A 21,750-nucleotide genomic window follows, 5' to 3' on the forward strand; every position below is an offset into this window, starting at 1 on the left:
TGTGCTTATGATCCTTTTAATTAACAAACAATTAATTCAGGACGAAGTTTGAGCACCAGCTGGGTCCACCTGGGACAGATGGAGGTTTCCTTGCACATCATCTGGGGCTGGAGGCCAGCCCCTGACACTGTTTCTTCCTGGGCTTGGGGACACGAGGATGTGCTCCAGCACGGCCGGGAATTAGCAGCCTCCTCTTCTGGGCAAGCAGCTCCATCGTTCCCCCCAGATCTCCCCCTCCAGCGCCCCCTCCTCCATCCGGCACCACACATCATTTGTCACTCCGACAGGTTCAAACAAACCCGTCTGGGATTAATTAGGCTCCGTCTTGGTTTCCTGCAGCGCTCCGCAGGGGCCGGGCAGCAGAAGGCAGCGGGGAGGCAGCAGACGGGCGGGCAGGCAGGGAATGGATAATGGGGCAGGGGGCAGAAGGTAAGCAGGGACCCCCCGGCCCCCCAGTCCCTCCCCAGCGCTAAGGCAGTCGGTGCTGGATGCTGTCCCGGGAGGAGGAGGCTGCGGGCGCTGTGCAGCGTGAATGGATCCAGCACTGGAGAGCTGCTGCCACCTCGTGCATGGAGAGCTGCTCCCACATACCCCTTCCTAAACCCCCCAAAAATGGGCCCAAAGGCAGCCAGGACCCCCAGGGGCAGGACTGGGTCATGCCAGCGAGGAGAGACACAGGCAACAACAGCAAATAAAACCAGAGCCCCCCCATTTATTAGCAGTTGGTTCAACAGGACCTTAAACCAGTGCTTGGGAGCCTCCTCCAGCACAGCCCCCATGGCCCCACATGTGGCTACAGGGGCTCCTGTGGAACATCCAGGTGGGAACGCTGCTGCCAGCGGGGACCCTCACGTGGGAAGTGAAACATTCACCCCACTGCCCTGGCCCCGCTCGGGCAGCACCTGGGCTTTGCTGCACCCATCCCTGCCGTGGAACCGCTGCCATCCCACATCCCACGGGCATCCCCATCCAAGGGAAATGTGGGCGCTTATCCCGATAACTCATGACGGCTCAGCCTCCTCTGCCAACAACCCCAGGGCGTGGGAGAGGCTGCAGCTCTGTACGGCACCACTGGTACAAAGATGTGTCTCCCACTGGGAAATTGTCCCATTTCCCCACTGACCTTTGTCCATGTCACGTCTAACCACCACAGAGACCATGTAAAACCCTCGGGGTTTAGGTACAAATTCTGGCACTGAAGAAAAACACCTCCCTGCAAAATGGGAACCAAATTAACACCCCCCCCTCCACCCCGTAAAACCCAACATTATTAAAATACTTTTGTTTTTAATATTCAAGAAGTTTGAAGTTCTCAGCATTCTTCTGATTGCCGTTATCCCAATGTCTGTTCTGTCCTTGAGCTCTCCTCCATGCCAGGGTGTGCTGGGCACCACTTGGCTTTACCACAGGAAACACCACATGTGTACAAGAGTGCAGGAAGGGCTTGGGGGTCATGAGCATACTGGGACCAGTCTGCCCAGATCAGCCTGCCAGCCCCTTCTCCTGCTAGGCCACATTCACACCACATTGCCCATGGAGGGGAGCCAGAGGTTGAGGAGCTGGAATATGATGACAGAGATGACAAAACAAATGATGCCCCAGTCTTTGAAAGAAAAATCCACCTTGTTCTCAGCTTTTCCAAGTAGGTGCTGGGGGAATCCAGCAAACTCTCCTGTTTCCTGCCATGGGGCTGATGGCAGGAGTGGGTCTGTCTTCCTCTCTTCTTTGGGTCTCCCTCCACCAGCTCCATCCCTCTGCTCCAGCTCAGCAAAGTCACCACCAGTGCACCCAGAACAGCTCCTCAACCCTCAAACCAGAAAGTGAGGGACAGCTCTGGTTCTGCCCTCAGGCCCAAGGCAGTTGGAACCCATTTTGAGCAGAGAAAGGGGGAATCTGTGCCACTTCCCTATGCCAGAGCAGGGTGGGAAGGGACGAGGAATTAAAAAGGAAAAATAAAATGAAAGAGATACAGGTGTGGGACAGGCAGAGATGTGGGAGCACAGTGATTGCAGAGTCGGATCACTGCTCAGACAGCCTCCAGTGGAGCCCTGTGCTCCTGGGGGTCCTCTCCAAGCCTCTGGTGCAGCCATATGCTCCTGGGGATCCCCTCCAAGCCTCCAGTGATGCTGTGTGCTCCTGGGGTCCCCTCCAAGGCCAGGTATTGCTGAGAAGGTCCTGCTGGCACAGGGCCAGCCCCACTCAGGTATTGCTGGGGGGGGCAGCAGCAGCTACCTGGTGCTCTGCAGCTCCTCCCGCAGCCAGGTGGGTAAAGTCTGCCCCATTTTGTAGAGGAGCTTGGAGAGCTCTATGTTATGGTCCCTGTAATAGTCCCGCAGGAAGGAGCGTGACTGCAAGGGGAGAGCAGAGAGGAGCGTCAGGGGGACCAGCCTGGGGATCACCACCCCAGCACAGCCCTGCTCAGCACCAGCCCAGGAGAATTTCTGCATACTCACATCTGAATCCATCTCAGGGTACTTCCTCCCTTTGCTCTTTCCCAAGCATTTTGTTTTCCCTCCATCCAAAAGCTGGCACCAGAATCCTTTCTTTGGATCAAACCTGCAAAGTGAGAGCTCTGCCTCAGCCCTCTTATACTCCTCACACCTTCCATGGACATCCTGTCCAGAAGGTCCCACTGCTGTCCAGCCTGCACAGGGCACTTCTCCACCTCTGGAATCCACAACCCAGCTAACAACTTGTCATCAACCCCCTGGTACAACAGGTTCCCCCTGCAGCTGTGCAATAAGCAGTCCACCAAGGCTCATTCATTGCCCTGTTGAGGGAGCACAGTCTATCTGGGTTTAATTACCATTTTCTGTCTCACTTTTGCCCCTGGATGCCCCCAAGTGCCCCATAGCACCTCGGTGGACACCTACATAGGCAAGCCCTGGCAGAGGTAAATTATTATTTCTCTAGGAGCTCTGGAGGCTTCCCACAGTGGGGTTTAATGGAAAGCTCAGAGCAAGGTGACACCTGCAGAAGTGCCACACAGCCAGAAACTGCTCTCAAGCATTTACGAAGAGATGGAGGGCTCATTACCATAATCTGTGTCACAAATGCACTCCTGAAATCTGCTCCAGGAGCTCAGGGCTGCTCTTGGGCTGCCTGGAGTGACCTCACTGTAATGTCCAGGTAAGTCTCAGGTGAAAGCTCAGCCTCACCAAACTCAACAGCAGCTCTGTGGAGAGGCCCAGGGCTGGGGGCTGCTCTGGGACAGTGCTGGGCATCCCCAGGGCAACACACTGCATGGGAGCAATGGCAGGGTGGAGGAAGGAGAAGGTGAGGGAAGGACTCACGCCAGGGTCTTGTGATAATCAATGAAGTTGGTCACGCCGAGGAATTTCTGGACTGTGTCCATCACTTTGGCGGGTTCTGTTCGGAGCAGTTTGCCATCCAGCACCAGGATCTGCAGGGAGCAAGAGGGGTGAGGTGTCACTGGCTCCCAGCCCTGCTCTCCCGAGGCAAGAGGACACCTTTACCACACCTTTGGTCATCTAGGAGCCAAATCTGCCCCCACCCTGCACAAGGACACCTGCTAAATACCAATGTGCCCTGGTGCTCCCTTACACTGGATGTTGGAAAATGAAATACAACTAAAGTCAGGGCCAGGACCCACCCAGGACAACATCAGAGCTTCTGCTTAGGGCTACCCAACCCCAGGCAGCTGGGATTGCAACACAGCAATTACACTAGCAGCAGGCAACTAATAAGACTTTATAAGGTTAATCAACAGTGGAAAAATCATTCAGGGATTGATCCCATACTCTCCAGCAGTGCTGCACTGTGTGGGTCACAGCAGGGCTGGCATCCAGCTCCCATTTTCCCTGCAGACAGCTTGAACTATGGGAAGCTTCACCTGCTATTTTTGTCCTGTTCGATGCCATGGTGACACCAGACAGGGCAGCCCCAGGGGTCTGTGGCCAAGAGTGAGGGTGAGTGTTGGGTGACCCTGCAGAGCCACCCAGAGCCTTCTGCCCCCACTCCCTCTGAACCCTGCTGTGACAACCCACACAAGGCCATCTTCATGTGTTATCCACCACCAGGTCCCCTTCTTGCACAGCACCTCTCCTCTGCCCCTTCTCCAAGTACTTTTACTCCTCTCCCCATAGTTTGTAGGGTGTAAGAAGAACAGCTCCCACGGGAACAGCTCCACGGCAAACCTTGGATCCAAGATCTCTTTCCCCCACATCCTTGCTTGGGTGAGGGCTGCCAGGTAGGGCTGGGGTGCTGCCATGCCTACCTGGTTGGCATGGTAGCTGTTGAGCCAGCGCTCGATGTGGGTGGCGTACCAGCCGGGCACCAGGCAGCGGCTCTGCAGCGCCCGCAGCTTCGGGGCGGCCTCGGGCCCCGCCGTGATCACCTCGTGGAAGGTGTACTTCAGGGCAACCAGGTCGTCGTGAGCTCGCTGGTGCTGTCAGGCAGGAGCAAGGCAGGTTTGTCCCCAGGGTTAACCCAAATCCTGGGCTGCCCACGAGGTGAGTGGCTCCCAGGACACCGTGACACATCCTCACGCATCGCGTTCAGCCAGCTGGCACGGCATCCACAGTCACCCCACATCCCAAACCAAGCCCACTGTCCCACAGGACTGCCCAACCCAGGGGAGAGGCAGAGGCTGACCTGATACCAGGAGTAGGCTCGATCTGCAGGGTTGATGAGGATGGTGATGATTTTGGCCTTGGACAGCAGGGCTGCAGCTCGCCGGGGAGCCACTTCAGAGTCAAAGTAGTTGGCACTTTTCTCAAAGTAGAAGTCAGAGGTGGTGTTGGAGGGGATGGGGAAGAATTCCATGTACCTGGGGGAGGCACAGTGTGAGGCTGGCAGACAGGCACCACAAGATGGCCCCAGCACCGCCCTCACAGGTGACATCGCAGACACTCAGAAGGGAGTTATGGGCACTCCCAGCACAGTCCCCACTCTGCAGAGACCCACCAGTCGATGCCCTTGTGATAGTTGTGTCCATTGAAGAACTGTATCTCCTCAAAGGTCTCTGAGCTGGGGTAGTTGCTGCTCAGGTCCGGGTGCATCCCCAGGAAGAGATAAAGGGCAGTTGTTCCTTTGGACAGACAGAAAGAGGGAGTTGACACAGGCCAAACCTCCCTCCAAGCTCTGCTTCAGAGCAGGAGGGCTGACAAAGGCTCTTTGGGAGGTCCTGTCAAGCCTCCTAGCATGCTCACAGAACTGAAGGTGAAGGGAAGCACCTGTTTTTTGAGGCCCAATGATGAGAAGCTTTGGGAATCGGTCACAGGTCTTTTCTTTGGACCAAATGTCCTTGTGTCGTTTGTCTTCACAGGGATCCTGAAACACAGTGTGGAGGATCAGAGACAGAGCAGCCTGGACGGGACCTGACCACTGCCCAGCCCCTCCAGCCTGAGCAGACACAGGAGAGGCCACCCTGCTCAGCAGGCAGGACACAGACTGGGCTTATCTCCAGGTCTACAGGACAAACCCCTCTCTGGCACTGCCTGCAGAACCAGTGAGAGGTGAAAAACCATGGCTTACCCAGGGAACCAGAAAGAAATTCAGCCTGGAAGCTGCCTGAGGCTCAAAGCAGGACCAGCTATACCCCAGTACCCTCTCCCAGCACAATGAAAAGGGTCACTTCCCCTATTATAGGCACAGGGGTACCTGCCACAGTGGGTCCTTCTCCTCAGAAAAGATCTGGAAGTATTTCTGTGCCAGCTGCACAGGAGGCAATGTCTGCAGCTTCAAGTTGGTCCAGGAGTTGAGGAAGCGGACCAGGTGCTTGAAGGTGTACAAGCCCAGGCGGTCGTTGCCATAGTTGGACAGATGGGTCATGAAGATGCTGATCTGAAGCCGGAGGACAGAGCAGGGGTTAGTGGAGCTTCACCCAGCAGCCATCCCACAAACAGCCCCACCCTGACTGAGGACACTGGGCCATCTCCCGCAGCACTGCCAGGACAGCTCTGCAAGATGTCTGCCTGGCTCTCCCTGGGCAGTACTTACAGGGTTCAGGAGGACAGTCAGGAACAGTTCACCCCCATTGATGATTTTGTCCAGCTCACTGGAGCCACCAGGGTATTCATTGTAGAAAATGGTGTGTGTGAACAGGCCACAGGTTTGCCGGGGGAGTACCTGGGGCAGGAAAAAAGATATGGATGGAACAGGTGGAAGAGCCAGGGCAATAAAATGGCCACATGGCCTCCTCCAGGCTTTGAGAGCTGGGTCTCCTTTCCTTCCCAAAAAAAGGGGGAATCTGACCTCAGCCCCTCCAGTTCCACTGCCCCTCAGCACTCTTGACTTTAATCCATACACAGAAGGGAAGGATGTGGACAGATGGAAACACCAAAAACTGTCCTCAAACAAGCTTCACCCATGCAGGATGAGCAAGGGGGAACAACCCCCTCAAACTGGAGCTGCACAGAAACCACATCCCGAAGTTCTGGTTTTGGTGGGGGAGGCAGCAGAAGAGAAAGCCCAGAGACAAAGCCCAGCGCTCACCATGATGCCGTTGTGGATGAAGCCGCGGCGGTAGCGAGCGGGTTTCAGGTGTGGATATTCCTCCGTGCTCGTCACCCTGATGGACCAAACCTGCTTCCAAGCCTCGTACAGCTGCACGTGCACAGGGTACACGCCCGAGTGGTGGGGGGCCACAGCGTACCCCATGTCAGTGGGGATGCCATGCTCCTGCAGAGAAGAGAGCATGGAATGGCTGACTGTGGAGACCCCAAAATCACAAACCAATCCCTCTCAAGTCCCAGCTACAAACTGTTTAGTTGTGCCTCTGTAGAGCAAGCAGGGCAAGGCTGTGCCTCTGCATCCTCTCTTAAGCCTGGCTGTCTCCACAAAAGGCAGCCCAGGAGCAGCCATGCTGGGTGGACAACCACTCCTCTGCTTCATTCAGACCATCCTCATGTCACCCACAGAACCGCCACAGGCAAGCTGTTGTGTGAAGAATGAGGAGATACAGCTATATAGGTCTGCAGATTGGTTTGTATCAGTAGATACAAAACAGCCAGGAAATTCTGAGCTGGAACACTGCCCATCCTAAGTAGGAAAGGCCTGGTCTCTCTCTAATTAAGCACAATTCAAGTTAGGTTGAAGATGCTTCTCTTAGGCCAAAGGAACCAGAATTAATAAGTCTGGCTTTACCAGTTTGGACTCAAGACAGCTGTCAGTCAATCACAGCATGAACTGTGTCAGTACCACATAAAGGACAGCCCAAGACCAAACTGAAGGTCAGAGCCTGCCTTTACAACCAACTATGTCCCTGACAGTTCAGCCTGTAGAGGGAGTTTCCAACAGCTGGAGCCTCCCAGCACAGCCACGGCTCCAGGACCCCTCATCATCACCCAGCACAGACTCACACCGTGCCAGGCTGAGCATCCCCCTGGGCTGCACCTCTGAATGCCCACGGGGCTGGGCCAGGCCAGGTGAGCACGGCTGCAGGACAGAGTCTCCCCTTGAACAGCCACTGGGGCAGCTCACTGCCACAGCAACAAGTTGGCTGCTGCAGATAAATCCTCTAGCTCTAGGTACTAGAGCATAAATGGATTTACCCACACGGCTGCAACATGGGGGACACGACCAGGTCCCTCTGCTCCAGCAAGCAGGGCTTGCTGGAATCTTCTTTGCTCCTTTTCTACCATCTTCCCCTCATCACAAGCAATCCCACCAGAAGCATCTTACTCACGACAGCAAATTTCTTGTTTAAGGTCATCTGCTCGGCAAGAACCGACTGGTTGTGGAAGAGGTGAGGCTGCATGTGGCTCCACATGTGGGGGAACCACCAGAACTCCTTCACGTAGGACAGCAGCAGGTCATCACCCTCGTCCTCAGCATCAGTACCTGTGGCATGACACTTGCTGTCACCACTGAGCACAGAGAGCTGTATGAGCAGCTGGGGCAGGGGGAGGGCAGCCCCTCTTGGTGGCCAAGGGATGGAAGAATAGGGTGGGTTGTCTGTGGACTCTCCTACAGCCCTGACAGCACCCTCTCTGAGCACCAACTGGTGCCCCAGCACCAGCGGTACAGCACCCACAGGAGAAGTGGTGCCCTTGCCCTCCTCACCTGTGTGGAAGAATTTCCCTGAGTATCCCAGGTTGAAGGTGAAGTTCGGGATGTGGGTGCGCAGCTCATTCTGTGTGTCAAACAGTGCCTGGGAGAAGGGGAGAGAAAGCGAGGTGTCCTCAGCATGTGGCCTCAGGGATAGCTGCCACATCAGGGCACCAATGTCCCTGCCCCTCTGCAAAGCACTCTCAGAGGGACATGGGAGACTCTGAGGGCAGGAAACTCATCTCTGGAGCATCCCTGAGCAAGCACAAGTGTCCAGCCCTGCCCACCCAGCCAGGAGAGCACAGACACACCTTGACATCTTCCACCTTCATGCGTGTGCCCTCCTTGCCCACAAAGATGTCATCGATGTCCACAAGGATGTAGCGGTCAAGGGGCAGAGACAACCTCTTGCCCGTCAGGAAGGAGACAGAGTCCACAAAGACCAACTTGTGCAGCCAGAAGTTGAGGTTGTTGCCAAAAAGCACCCTCTGGATGCCATCGTGGAGGCCCAGGTCCTGCATCACAGTGGTGTGCAGCGCAGCGTCCACGCTCATGTGCGGGATGGACTCAGCTGACTTGGTCTTGGCCAGGAGGACGGGCTCGTAGGTGGAGTGGTTGGACTGGAAGACAGTCCAGTCCTCCCCAGGGAGCACACCCTTCTCCACCTCACTGGGCCGTGTGATGTAGAGCAGGGGAGACTTGGGGTTGATGCTGCAGTCCTTCAGCGCCAGGTTGGAGTGGAGGAAAAGTGGGAAGCCCTTCAGCTGGGCACTCAGAAGGCTGTTCTCATTGGCCTGCATGGAGAAAATTGGAGCTACAGGAGATGGGACATTGGGGACAAGTCAGGGGCTCACAAGGAATACCAACAGCCACGGCAACAGAGGCAGTAGCTCACCACCCCTTGAGATCCAGGTTCTGGGCTCTCCCCTTCCTCTCTGGAGGATGGGGTGCTCCCATCCCCCTCACACATCCAGTCCTGCTCATGTCCTATGTGCAAAGGGCCCCAAGGCTAGAAGCCCTGGGCAGGAAAAGGGCTGCTGAGCAAAATATCTGTTCATGCTTTTGGCAAACCCCAGCAAGGGTCACTGCTGGAAAACAAGTCCTAAAAACAGCTGGACTAATCTCAGAAGTGGGCTTATTTTGCCTCAAAATCTCCAAAGGCCACACAGCCCTTCCAAAGGGAGAGAGCTAAGATGGTGTCCTCTGCTAGAAGCCTGTGCCCCACACCAACTCACACTGCTTGTAGAAAGCATGGGGAGAGCAAAATCTCGGTGGGGCAGCAGGACACCAGGGCTCACATCTGGATCTTGGTTTGCCCCAGGTACCCCCTTACCTTGAAGAAGCCGATGATGCCCACGCCATACTCCACGCAGTACTTGTCCAGCAGCTCCCGGTTCCAGGCATCCAGGTTGACATACTTGAGGATGTTCTCGTAGATGATGAGCGCAAAGCGTCCCCGGTCCTTGTCGGTCAGCGTAGGCATGTCCCCCTTCCCTGGGGCAATCTCTGTCCTGTATTTGAAGCGACTCGACTCCAAAATGGCCACAATCTCCTGGCCCAGCTGGGAGTAGAGGCTCTCCACGAAGACCAGCACCAAAGGGTCCGTGCGGGAGGAGTCAGCCACCTTGAGGGTCTTCAGTGGCAGCAAGCGGGAAGGGGCCACCTTGGGCTCGTCACAGTCCGGCGCTGCCACGTCCCCAGAGGGCTCCAAGCCCCTTTTCCACCCATATAAATAATAAGCAGAGACGAAAACACTGAGCAGGCAGAAGGCAAAGAGCAGGAGCAACACCACCTGCGGAGAGAGCTGCCAGATACCCCGCCGGGCCCTGGCCAGCACAGTCATCCTTGCATCCGCTGGGTGAGGTGGGGTCCCTCTCCCCTGCCCGCCCCCTCCCCTCAAAAGCCCCGGGGAGGGGTAGAAGCAAGCAACCAACTAACAAAAAAATCAGGTAAAATCAAATTGAAAACTACTAATAAATTAAAATATTAGCAGGCTGCCTGTGCAGGCTCTCTCCCCTCCAGCAGTCCGACGTCCCTCGCCGTCTGCTTCATGTCACCATGGCAGAGGCACCAAGAGTCCCCTCGCCGAGCCAAAATTCCTGTGGTGATGGTGGCAGCAGCAGCAGCAGCAGCAGCTCCATGGCCTCAGCAGGGCGAGGGGGCGGCGGGCGGCCTCGGCGCGGATCGCGGTGGGGATGTGGGCATGGCGGATCTCTGCTTCCCCGGCTCCACACGGTGCCCTGAGGGACAGAGGTGGGATGAGAGGGCAGGGACAGTGCCAACCTGCCGCTGTTATTTCTGCCAGCCTGACGGCCCCAGCACAGTCCTCACAAGCTCGCTGGCGTGCCAGGGCTTGCCACAAGAATGCTGTGGCACCAGGGATGCAGCAGAGTGCGGCACGCAGCCGTGCCAGGGTATCCCAGCTGTGGGTGCGCCTGGAGTGCAGGTGCATCACCAGGTGCTATGGAGGGGAGCCCCCAGCCCCCTGTGAATCTCTGGTACCTCAAGCAGCTGGAGAAGCAGCCCCTTTCTTCCCCATGCCCAGCAGGAGCTGCACTCTGCTGAGGAGAATGAGGGGTGGTCTGAGCCCCAAGGCCCAGCTCGGCTGGCAGGGAGGGACACGGGAGGGACACGGGGAGTCCGCCAGCTGGGTGGCTCAAGGCCAAGCCAGGAGCTGCCAGCCAAGGTCACCGAGATGGGAATGCAGGAGTGTCCACGTGGAGCCAAAGGGACCTTGGGAGTATTTCTGTCTTGCCTGTGAAAGGCTCGTCTGAAAAAAGAAAACAATAAGCACTGTTTGCCAGAAGGTGAAGCCAACTAGGGAACAGACTGATGAGGCCAATGTGTCTAAGGAAAAGCAGTGACTCACATCACTGACCTCAGACTCAATACCAGTGTTGGGGACAAGGGCAGGAGTCCCTGCTCCTCCCAGGGAGAGCTCCCCGTGCCCTGCCAGCATTGTGGCTGAGCACCCTCGCTGCTAACACCAGCCGGGCTCCTAACAGGATTAAACGTGGCTGGCTGAGCGGCACTATGGATTATAGGCTGGGGCTTGGCAGGGTAATCCTGTCATCCCTGCCCTTCCCAGCAGCAACTCCTGCTCCAGGCAGTGCTTCCCAACCCTGCCAACATGGCACTGCTTCAGCCAGGACGCTGTAGGTGCTGCTGGCAGCCAGTCTCCTTCTAGCCTCCATCACTGTCTCCTCCTTCACCATCTCCAGGACACACCAACAACCTCCCCTTGTTGGCTGTGCTGGGCATGGTGGAACACCTGGGTTTACTGATTTGTAATTTATCTTTGTGCACATGGATGATCTCCAGGCACGACCAAGAGAGACGCACCTTTTCTCCTTAGCCCCCCTGAGGGGTGTCTTGTCTGTTCCGTTCCACCTCACTCCTTCTGACCCTCCAGCATCCCTGAGACAACAGCCCCCCTGGAGTTTTGGGACAGGGCACTTCTCTAGGTCTGTTGACTTTAGGGATGTGCTTGTGCTGAGGAGGGCTTCCCTGTATCTCCCTGCCTAGGGACGCAGAGAGCTGGAAATTCATTATCCAGCTCCCACTCCCTTTCCATTTCTTTCATCTGCCAGGAGCAGCAGGTGCTGGCAGCTGCATTCCCACAGTGAAAGGGGTAAATGGCAGCAGTGGGTTTGATGCCAAGTGCCAGAGCCATCAGCTGATGGACAGGACTGTGCATCCATCCTTGCTCCACCCTCCATGAAACAGGGAAGAGGGCTCTGCATCTACATCACCTGCCATTTTCAAGGGCGCTTCATTAGTCCATTCTCTCCTAAGAGCTTTTAATTACTGGTACTTAATGACCAGGCTTTGGAGACAGCATCTCGGGCCAGACTCTGGCTGAGTCTCCCCAGGCTGCCACGTCAAGTCCTGCCCAGGCAGGGGGCCAGCGCTGGACCACGGAGCAGCCAGGTGTGAGCTGGGGCTGGGATAAGCAGCATCCCGCCCCAAGCACTGCCAGTGTGGCAGGAAGCAGGCAGGAATCCTGCTCTGCCAGTTCACTGCCAGAGCAAACCCTCCATGGGGAGGATGCCAAGGGCTTTGGCGCGATGCTGCAGGGTGGGGATGCTCCTGCCCAGGGCTTTCCCTGTGCAAGTGGGTGCTGCATCCTGCCCAGCAAACCCCTGCACAGCCCCGGCAGTGGTGGGAGAGCTGATAGCTCATTGCCAGAGAAGGAAGCATGTTCATGCCCAAAAGCACAACACAAGTCCTTGAGACCAACAGCTTTTCTAAAACAAAAACGGAAATAAGATGGTAAAATTTAAAAAACCACAAGAGCTGGCAAGGTGACAGCCGGGGTCAAACTTCCTTTTAACCTGATTTTTAGATGCTGCTAAGGTGCCTTTTAAAACCACAGTGATTATTTAAAAGGCACCAGCTGGAAATGTCAGCCTGAGTCTCACACACAGACCTCAAGCCCCCAAAACTGGTGCTGGCAGGCTCCCATCACTGGGCAGGTGCTCAGCCACAGCTGCACACCAAGGAGCCCGGGAGAAAGAGCCCTGGAAAATGCTCTTTTCTCGTGGGTCTCTGAGCAATGCCCTGGCACAGACTCCTCTAGAGAGGAGGCTCAGTGAGGAGGCTTAGCCACTGTGCTCTTAATCCGGCTGCCCTGACAAACACAATCAGCATCCAAGCAGCTTCCCGGCGTGGCTGGGAGCCCGGAGCGCCCTGCGGAGCCAGATCCGACCCCAGGCCAGGCAGGGAGCGCAACCAGGGGACAGGGAAGCCCTTTACTTTTCAAATCTAAGACAGCTGCAGGAGGAAGGGAAAAATGTTTGAAAAGCTTTTCAAAACACACCCCCTGGTGCAGTTTGGGGATGGTGGTTTCCCCCTGCCCAGAGTTATTTTCCACAAATGCTGTCTGGGGTACCACTGCACCCCAGAAAGGCAGGGAGGCACCAGAAGGGACGAGAGGGAATGAAACCATCTCCATTAGTGGCTTACAGCACTCTTCCTTTAAATACTAGTGAGATTTTGCAGGGATGCAATGGAAGGATTGAATATAAGCAAGGAAGTGCAAACAGATCCGGAGGATGGGGAAGGGTCAGCGATCCCAAAAGACAATCACCACAGGGTTTGATTTATTGGGGGGTGGAATATGTCTGGCTGCAGGTGCAAGCAGTGAAGATCAGGCAGTTCACAAGTCCCATCTGTTGGATAAATCAACTGTCCCAAGCCCACAGCTCAGAAACAAGAGGTGAGCTCAAAACCACGGGTGTGACAGAGCAAAGAAATCGCTCACACATTTCCCTGGTACCACTTTGAAAAGGGTGGAAGGGGAGGAGCAGTCATCCACTGTCATGCAGAAGACACTCCAAGATTTTGTGCAAGAACCTTGGTCTCCAATTCTCATAGCTCCCAAATCTCCCCCATTCAACCCACAGAGATGAAGCCACATCCAAAACATCACAGCCAGATGGGTCACCCTGCTTCTCTCCTGTTGGCACTCTTTGGGTGGGCATCCCTGCTTCTTACTCCTCATCACTGCAGGGACAGACCCACCACTGCTGATTAATCACCTCCTCACCACCATGCCAGCTCCACTTCTCCATGCAAGCCAGCCCTGGGGGTTAAGCATGGATGGAGGAGGATTTAGAGACAGGATGCTAAATTGCATTGCACAGCTCAGCGATTTGCAATCACTCCTGCTTGCTCCAACACTTCCCTTCCCCTCTCTGACCACTGCAGGGAATGTGGATGGATCAGCCCCACCTACACATCTGCTGTACCTCCCACTTGAAAGCAAAAGGCTACTGGAAGGTCTAAATTTGGCCAGGCTGGGACTCAGGCCCCAAGCATGTGGATAGTGCTCATCCAACCCCACCTTCTGTCTCCCCCACACCTTAGACACCCTCACCAGCATCCCCAGCAATGACCAAGTGGTGCCCTGCAGCCCTGGGAACCAGCACTACCTGTAAAAAATGCACAAAAGGCAGCCAAATTATTATTAATAGGTTTAAGTTCCCTCTAGAGGGAATCCCCTTCACTCACTGGTAATATTTAGAGGGCTACAGATCTAAAACCACTGAGCTAAGCACGTCCTTAGAGAGGAGATTAATGCCATCACATTATTCAAGAGACAACTGCAAGCTCAAGACAGGGGAGGTTGCTTTGAAAATGAAAAAGTAACTGGCATGAAAAAATGGCCTTTAAACACCCACCTCTGCACCACAGCCTTTATCAGCTCTAAATGACAGTGATCCCAGCTATGACTGGAAATATCTGCAGACAGCTGGGAACACTGGCAAAGGAAAAGAGCTATCTCAGGGTGTGAAGGACCACTGTCTGTCCCTGTCCCTACCTCCTTCCTCCCCAGCCACAGCTGGACCCACTGACCAAAAGAAGGTACAAGCAGGAGATGATCTCCTCTATTGTGGTGCATGGGGGTGTGATGATCCCACCAGGATGCTCCTGGAGCTGGGGCATAATCCCTGTGCCACAGGAGATGAAGCCATAGCAGCACAGAAAGAGAAACTCAGCATAAAAACTTCAGCCACTGCTAAACCAAGAGTTTTTTCCTGGTGAACCCCACTTCCTGACAGCCTGGATGAGCCTTTAGGATGGGCCCAAGAGACTTGGACAGCTGTAGGAACATCCATTTGCCTCTTGCCAAGCTGCAAAGCCTGGGTGTCTGGGCAGGGGAGAGGCATGTGGAGCAGACAGAGAGGGGAAAACACAGAGAAGGACACAGAGGAGCAGAAAGGAGCTTGTCCCAGTCACCCACTTGCCAGAGGCTTTGTAATGCCAGATAAGGAGTATCTTAGTAGTAGATTACACAGGCTGCTTAAGTGCTTTGCAAACAGTAGTTATAACCTACCAGGGAGAAAAACACCCTGCTCTGGGAGAGGGACAATCCCAGTGCTCCTTTCCTGAGGACACCAGCCTCCCACCAGTGCCCAAGAGGTGCCAAGTTAAAAATGGACAAGGGCAGCCCCAGCAGCTGACCCTGGGACAGGCAGTGACAGGCAGCCCCTGGTGCTGCTCCCACTGCAAACCCACCTGCTCGGCTTCTCCCCTTCATGCACAGACCAAACACAAGGGAGTATCAGGAAAACTCATCCATGATTTATAAAGTCTGGAGAATTTCCACCCCAGGAGGACCTCAGCAGGAAAATCCTCCCTTTTTCTCAGCTCTTTTTTGTTAAGATCTGATTTATAGAGCCTGGTCAGAAAAGAGCAGTTGGATCATTCACCTGGATTGCTAAATCAAGCTTCCCTTGACACATCACTCTGCTCTGGAAATAAACCTCTGGCTTTGCCTGCCCACCACCTTCCTGTTCCTGGGGGAAAGAAACCAATATAAGCAATGAGACCAGTGAAAGTGGGTAAGAATTTTCACTTTTAAAAATTTATTTTTAGTCAAAGTGTCCAGCTCTTGGAAGAGGCATTTTTTCACCCACAAAGCCCTGTTAGCACTTCAGTTTTAGTGCAAAAGATAAAAGTCATGTTTTTCTCAGGTTTTCTTCAAAAAAACAATCATGAGAACAGCTCATTGCCTGCAGAGGGATGAAAAAGCAAGGTTCTGTGTGTGTGACATGTATATGCTGAATTTTTAGGGGAGAAAAAACCTGAATATTTTTTTAAAAAAATCTAAATCCCTAAAAACTGGGTTAGATTTCTGAAAGCCTATGATTAAAACTTCTCATGCAGAGCAGCTGGTAAGCCCAACTGGTGGGTTTCTAGCAAACCCCACATCTCAAACCCACATCCCAAGGTCCTGTCCCCGCTAATCCCCATCTCCCAACCCCGTTCTCCAGCCCCAGGGTACCCCAGCCCCATCAGTGAGGCTGTAGAGGAATCCTCTGCAGAGCACCCAGGATCCCACCCTCCTTGTCCTCAGCATCCTGATCTGGAAGAGCACCTCACAATCTCCCAATACCCACATGAAATCAGTCTCCTCCACAAATTAGGCCAGCAATTAGCAGCAGTCATTAGTTTTCCTATGCCCCAGGGACACTAGGGTTGGGCAGCTGATCTCTCAGCACTGATGATCCCCAACACCAGACCATCAAAACACCCCAACACCCCACAGCCAGGTTATGGTTTGGGTTGTGCCACTGCAGTCCCCCAAAAAAGCTGAAGCCCTTCACAGGTGACTCTTCGTCAGGGGGATTTTTTGTCCTTGAATCCTTGGGAACAGTCAGAGCAGAGCTTGGGGAATTCTCCCAAACCCTAATTGAAAGAGGAGCTTAACGAGGAGAGTTTCTTTTGTCTGTTAATTGAAACAGGTTCTTACCAACAAAACTCTCTATGAATTTTAAGTGGGTTCGCAGGGGGAAAACATCCACTCAATGAATTGGGTTTTCCTGCTTCAAAATGTGCCGTGTCGGTTCCTGTGGCTTTCCAAGCACCCAAGAGCCTTTCTGGATAATCAGGGTCTGAATCCCAAGTATTTTAAAAAGGAAAAGGATGAGGGGAAAATAATCTCACACACATTTTTATATTCACTGGAGTGGCAGCCTGCCCTCTCACAAGCGGGTCGCATGAGGACTCCTACCCAAAAAACACGGACTGAAATCCCCTTGATGCCACCTTTTGCTGCCTCTGACACTTGTCTTGGTCGGACTTTTCCTGCAGAGATGCTGGTCCTGCCATGAGTGTGAGGGTGACATTGGATCTCAGAGAGCCTTGAGGCAGCAGCGATTCCCTGTGCTCAGCCACGGCAGCACTGCCAGCCCCACGGGATGGGCCAGCTGCTTCCTTTTCTTGACAGCTTCCCAAGTTGGTAGAGAGCAGAGCCATCCTGCCAGCTGTTCTGGGGAGCACAGGCTGCCCTGCGAGTGCTAACCTGGCCCCAAACCAGCAGTTTTGCAAGCAGAATCCATAAAACCACAGCATGAACCAGCTCACACAGAGCAACCGACCGCCCTGCCAGTGCCCACATTCCAGAGAAATCCCTGCAAGGATGGAGCTGCTCCCTCCTCCCAGGGGCTCCCCGGGATGCTCCTGTCAGACCACATCCATCCTGCCTGGTGCCCCAGTGCTTTGCTGAGCTGCCTCTGACCTCCACTTCCCTGCAGTCTGCCAGGAGCCCAAAGCACCCGCAGGGCCAGGTCTGGCAGCCAGTATTGAACTGGAGGTCAGAGCAGCCCCTGTGTGACGTGGGTGTGCTCCTGCCATGGCTCCCGGGGTGGCAGATCCTTTGGGAAGGGCTGGGCAGCACACACTGACGCACAGGCAGGACGCTTCAGGGCCAGCATGCTCCAAGGTCATGGCCGGGACAGGCTGGAGGTCAGATCTTTTATTAGACCAATGGACACAGTTGGAAAAAGCGACACATTTTGGCCGCGCAGGCATTTCTCAGGCCCAAGAGCGCATCTGTTTTTTCCTAAAGGTATTAGTTAGGCTAATAAAAGACATTACCTCTGCATGTAAACTTTGTCACCCTTAAAATGTACCAGAGGCTGCAAGGCTCAGCAGCCCAGGGAAAATACAGGGAGCAGGAACAGACACAGGGGACACTTGCAAGATTTGTTTTGTTTTCAGCCTTTAGAACAGCACTGGCAAAGGCCACACTTGCCCCCAACGAGCACAGCAACTGGCATCTGAGCTGCCTCTTGCCTCTCCCATTTCCAGATCCAGGTCTGAGGCTGCAGGAACATAATGGTATGTCCAGGGAAAGTATGTTGCTTTGGTTTTGTTTCTGCTCTAGCATCAGCCCTGTGCTCTCCTTCTCCTCTGCAGGGGCTCCAAGGCAAGAAAATGCTTGGGGAACCAACCTGTCATGCCCCACCTGCACCAGCTCCTTCCCTCCTGGCCTCAATCCCACTCTCTGACGCAAATCCATGAGACCAGCAGTGCACCAGCACAGCAAGGGATGGATCAAGGCCGATGGAGGAGACTGAAAATGGCCTGAGCCACCTGTCCAGGTATTGATAGCACTCACAGCCATACTTCAGAACTGTGGTTAACACTTTTTAATGCATCCTCTTTCTTTAAGAGCTCCAAGCCCTGGGGCTGCAGAGCTGTACAAGGCTGTGAAGATGCAGACAGTGTTGGGAAGGAAGGGGAATACTTGGTGGGGTGCTGACAAATAGCTAAAAGGCTACTGCTTGTAGCTTTGTATCTGGATACCTGCACCCAGGAATCTGGGTTTTGCCAATACATGGGAAGCAGAGCCAGGAGGGCAGCAGGCTCCCTGAGGAGCAGCAATATTCTAGGGACTGCCATCCTTCCTAAGCATACCTAGAGCTTCGGGGTGAGACACACATCTCCCCGTGTGGCAGAGGGAGCTGAGCTGGACATCCTCACTGTACATCCAACCCTCAACATGCCCAAGCTCAGAGACAGGAGACATTTCTTCCCTGCTTTACATCAGTGAATGTAAATTCCAAGATATTTTGGGTTCCCTGGCAGAAGCAGGACAACAGGACAGAGGTCCTAGAAAAGAGTCTTGACCTCTCCAAGACAATCTCCAATTCCACTGCTCTGACCAGACCAGTAGCAGGGCTGAGCTCAGGACATGCCCACACATAAATATCAGGGCAATTCCTCTTGGGATACCTCCCATTTAGGAATCACTTGATCCCTTTAGGAAGGCTTATGCAACCTGAAGATAGTGCAAAGGATCGTGTCCCATTCTGGGGGCAAAAGGCTGCAGCAAGGTCCTGCTGGTTTTGGGGAGGACATGGGAACCAATGCGCCCCCAGGTGCAGCCCCCTGCTGACAGCCACAGTCACATATGGGATTTACAGCTCAATATTGATTAACCTTCTGCAAGCTCTGCCATTACAGCTGGTGGCTTTTGCAGGAAAACAACATGAATCATAATCTCAGGCCACCATCTCTCCGTGTCTGCAGGGTGTGACTCATCCAGCCCTTCCAGGGGTCAGCACAAGGGCTGTCCTACTCCTCCACACCTGGGGACAAAGTGGGCACAGGGGGCACCAGCTCCCACTGGCACCTGCAGACCAGGCACAGCCCCCAAGGCAAGCAGGATGGTCTCCAAGGAAGCAGCATCCCATTTTCCCTCCACCCAGGTCCTCCTGCCCCTGTGTCAAGCTCCAATACCACCAGCATACATGTGACATGGCACAAAGCAATGCCACCACCTCAGCCTAAAACACACAGGGAAGTCAAGGGATGTCACAAGTTCCTGAAGTTGGAAGGGCTGGAAACATCAGTGAGACAGACTGGAAGCCCCGGTCCTCTGAGGCCATGAAGCAAATACAAGACATAGAAACACAGTATCTTGCTTTTCTTGTCTGGAGTCCTAACCTTACTCTGGCAAGCTCTACCTCAACAGCCAAAAATAGAACCACAACTCATTAAGGTACATCTAGAAGGCAGAATTACACAAAAAAAAAAAAAAAAAAAAAAAAAAACAAACCAAAAAAACCAACCTTTTAAGCAAAACCATCCATGACTCTGCCCCAGAGTACAAAGAGCCAAGAGAGCAGCTCCATCTCCAGCATGCAGTCAGAAGCTGGCCAAGATGGGAAACTTGGTGAGACCACAGCCCTCCATCCTCAGCCCAGCACTCAGAAATATCCCAAAATCAAACCTGCTTATAAAAGCAGGTGCTGATGGTGACACTCTGCAGCAGGGACACACTCGACTATGCCATACTTCACCATGACACACTATTGAAGAAAGTATTAATCATTCCCTCTTCATTCCAGCCTGGGTTTTGACTTATGAGGTGTCGTCTTCCTTCAGTTTAAATTACCACCAACAGCGTATTAAATATGTCCTGTTCTACAGTACTGTCAGAGAAACACAGGAAGGGGGGAAAAACCCAAAACAATCTGTCAGGAAAAGTCAGTATGCTGATGGCATGGATTTTCCAAAACCATACAAAATCATATCAGACCCACCAGCTTCCCAAAGGCACAGGAAGCGGGAAGGGCTTTGCATGCGTGACCTTCCCCACCAGCATCCGTGTCCTATACCAGCAGCTCCAGGTTGGAAGGGGCAAATCTGGGTGGCTACACCTGATGGGGTGTCATGGCATGTACTGGGGCTGGGTGAGGTGACCATAATGGGTGGCATGGGGTAGTCCTGGCTTCCCCATACCCACACATGGATGCCCCAGGCCTGGAGGGGCACTGGGAAACATGAGCTTTGCCTTCACTATCCTTGTCCAAAATGAAAACTGACACAGGGAAAGGGAAGATGCTCGGCCACTTTGCCAGAGGGCACCAGCATTGGGGTTTATTTTCCTTCCATATCAAGTTCCTCACGTTTTTTCTATTGTTCAATTTCCTTCTTCTCCACCCACGGCAAGTTCACTCAGAAGAGAGGAACTTATTTCCTATTGAATTTGTCCTGCTTGTTTTATTTGGAAAAGGACAGCTTCCTCAGCTGTGGTCCCCATGTGCAGCTGAGGGGAGCAGGCACAGGGCTGCTCACCTCCCCATCTTCACCAGCCCAGCCCAGTAAAAACCACTGTCGAGATGTGAGTAACAAAGGTGCTGCTTTGCTGCAGGAAGAGCTGCTGTTCCAAGGCTGCCGGTGACAAAGGGGCACTGCAAGGCGCCGGTTTCCCAACCCTGCAAGCACCGTTAGTGGGAAGACAGCCATCCCCACGGTGTGCTGTGGCAGCAGCTGGCTTCGATCACGAGATGCAAGAGTCCCGGTGCTGGGATATGACTGCAGTGCTGGGAGGGAGCACCAGCCTGGATGGGAAGCAAAGTCTTCCAGGTGATGCCAAAGGTCGCCCAAGCTGGTGTGGCTTCTGTGCCGCTGGGCATCAGGGGTGACCCCATCTGCAAGGGACAGCCCGCCTGTGCGGTGGTAGAGGTAAACCCAAAAGACTTGGGGAGATAATACACACAGTTATGCATGAGAGGCCCAGGAGCTCACCAGCGGGGGAGAAAATGCCAGGACCTCTTCAAGAGGGGGTGGTGAGGCGCTGCACAGGAACGCCAGCCAGGCTGGGCAAGCCGTGCCATGCGCAAGGTGTGCACCTCCAGGTGTCCTGGCCGCGCTGCCCCGGCTCCCTGGTCCTGCACGGGTTTAGGTACACCACTCGCACTCCTCGCGAGCGGGGACGCCCCAGGCCCAGCAGCCCGCGCCCGGCACCGTGCTGCAGCCTGGCCTCGACTGCTCCTCGGCGGGGCCCGGGAGCGGCGGAGCGCGGCCTCGCCGCCTCCCCCGAGCCCCGCGCGGCGAGACCCCCTCGGCCCGGCGGGGCCGCGGGGCGGCTCGGGGGGGAGGCTCCCCGCCGGACCCCCGCTCCGCCCGGGGCGGCTCCTCCCGAGGGCACCGGGCCGTTCCGCCGCGGGGCCGGGCGGGGGGCCGGGAGGACCCGGCGGGCCGGCCCCCGGCGCAGCCCGGCCGGGGCGGTGCGAGGCCCGGCGGGCCCGGCCCGCGCTGCCGCCCGCCGCTCCCCCGCCCGCCCTTTGTCCGCGCCGCCGCCCCGCTCGGGCCGTACCTGCCGCCGCCGGGCCCGCTCCGCTCCGCTCCGCTCCGCCAGGCCGCCGCCGCCCGCCCCGCCGGCCCGGCCCCGCTCGGCGCGTCCCGCCCGCCGCCCGGGCAGGCGCCGCCCCCGCCAGCACCGCCCCGGGGCTCCGCGGCTCGGCTGGGCCGGGGCTGGGCCGGGGCCGCGCGGGGCTCGGGGCTGCCCCCGCCCCACGTGCCCTGCCAGCGCAGCCCCCGCTCCTCGCCCCCTCCGGCCCCGGCGTGACCGTGAGCCCAGCGGTAGTCCCCGGCGGGAGGGCTCAGATCCCCTGCCCGCGGTGCTGTGATGATCGCCGTGCTCGGCGATGCTCTCACCAG

General features: G+C 55.3%; 1 protein-coding gene across 1 annotated transcript; it reads right to left on the reverse strand.

Annotated features, from left to right (window-relative positions):
* Window positions 1-687: 687 nt before the first annotated feature.
* Window positions 688-21,467, reverse strand: NDST1 (N-deacetylase and N-sulfotransferase 1). The gene is made up of 15 exons (XM_021552172.2): window positions 21,407-21,467; window positions 9,344-10,250; window positions 8,322-8,804; window positions 8,026-8,113; window positions 7,649-7,803; window positions 6,457-6,642; window positions 5,962-6,090; window positions 5,623-5,805; window positions 5,196-5,292; window positions 4,927-5,050; window positions 4,615-4,789; window positions 4,238-4,408; window positions 3,294-3,403; window positions 2,454-2,556; window positions 688-2,348 (listed from the first exon to the last, which is right to left on the reverse strand). The coding sequence occupies exons 2-15, from the start codon at window positions 9,851-9,853 to the stop codon at window positions 2,229-2,231; spliced, it is 2,634 nt and encodes an 877-aa protein (XP_021407847.1). The 5' UTR covers window positions 9,854-10,250; window positions 21,407-21,467; the 3' UTR covers window positions 688-2,228.
* Window positions 21,468-21,750: the final 283 nt, after the last annotated feature.

This window comes from Lonchura striata, chromosome 15, assembly GCF_046129695.1.
Source record: "Lonchura striata isolate bLonStr1 chromosome 15, bLonStr1.mat, whole genome shotgun sequence".
Lineage (NCBI taxonomy): Eukaryota > Metazoa > Chordata > Aves > Passeriformes > Estrildidae > Lonchura > Lonchura striata.

Coding starts and splice junctions, on each gene's coding strand:
- NDST1 (XM_021552172.2), bottom strand. CDS start 9,853: ATGACTGTGCTGGCCAGGGCCCGGCGGGGTATCTGGCAGCTCTCTCCG. Junction 6,091..6,456: donor TCATCCACAACGGCATCATG/GTGAGCGCTGGG, acceptor TTCCTGCCCCAG/GTACTCCCCCGGCAAACCTG. Junction 4,790..4,926: donor TATCACAAGGGCATCGACTG/GTGGGTCTCTGC, acceptor TGCCTCCCCCAG/GTACATGGAATTCTTCCCCA.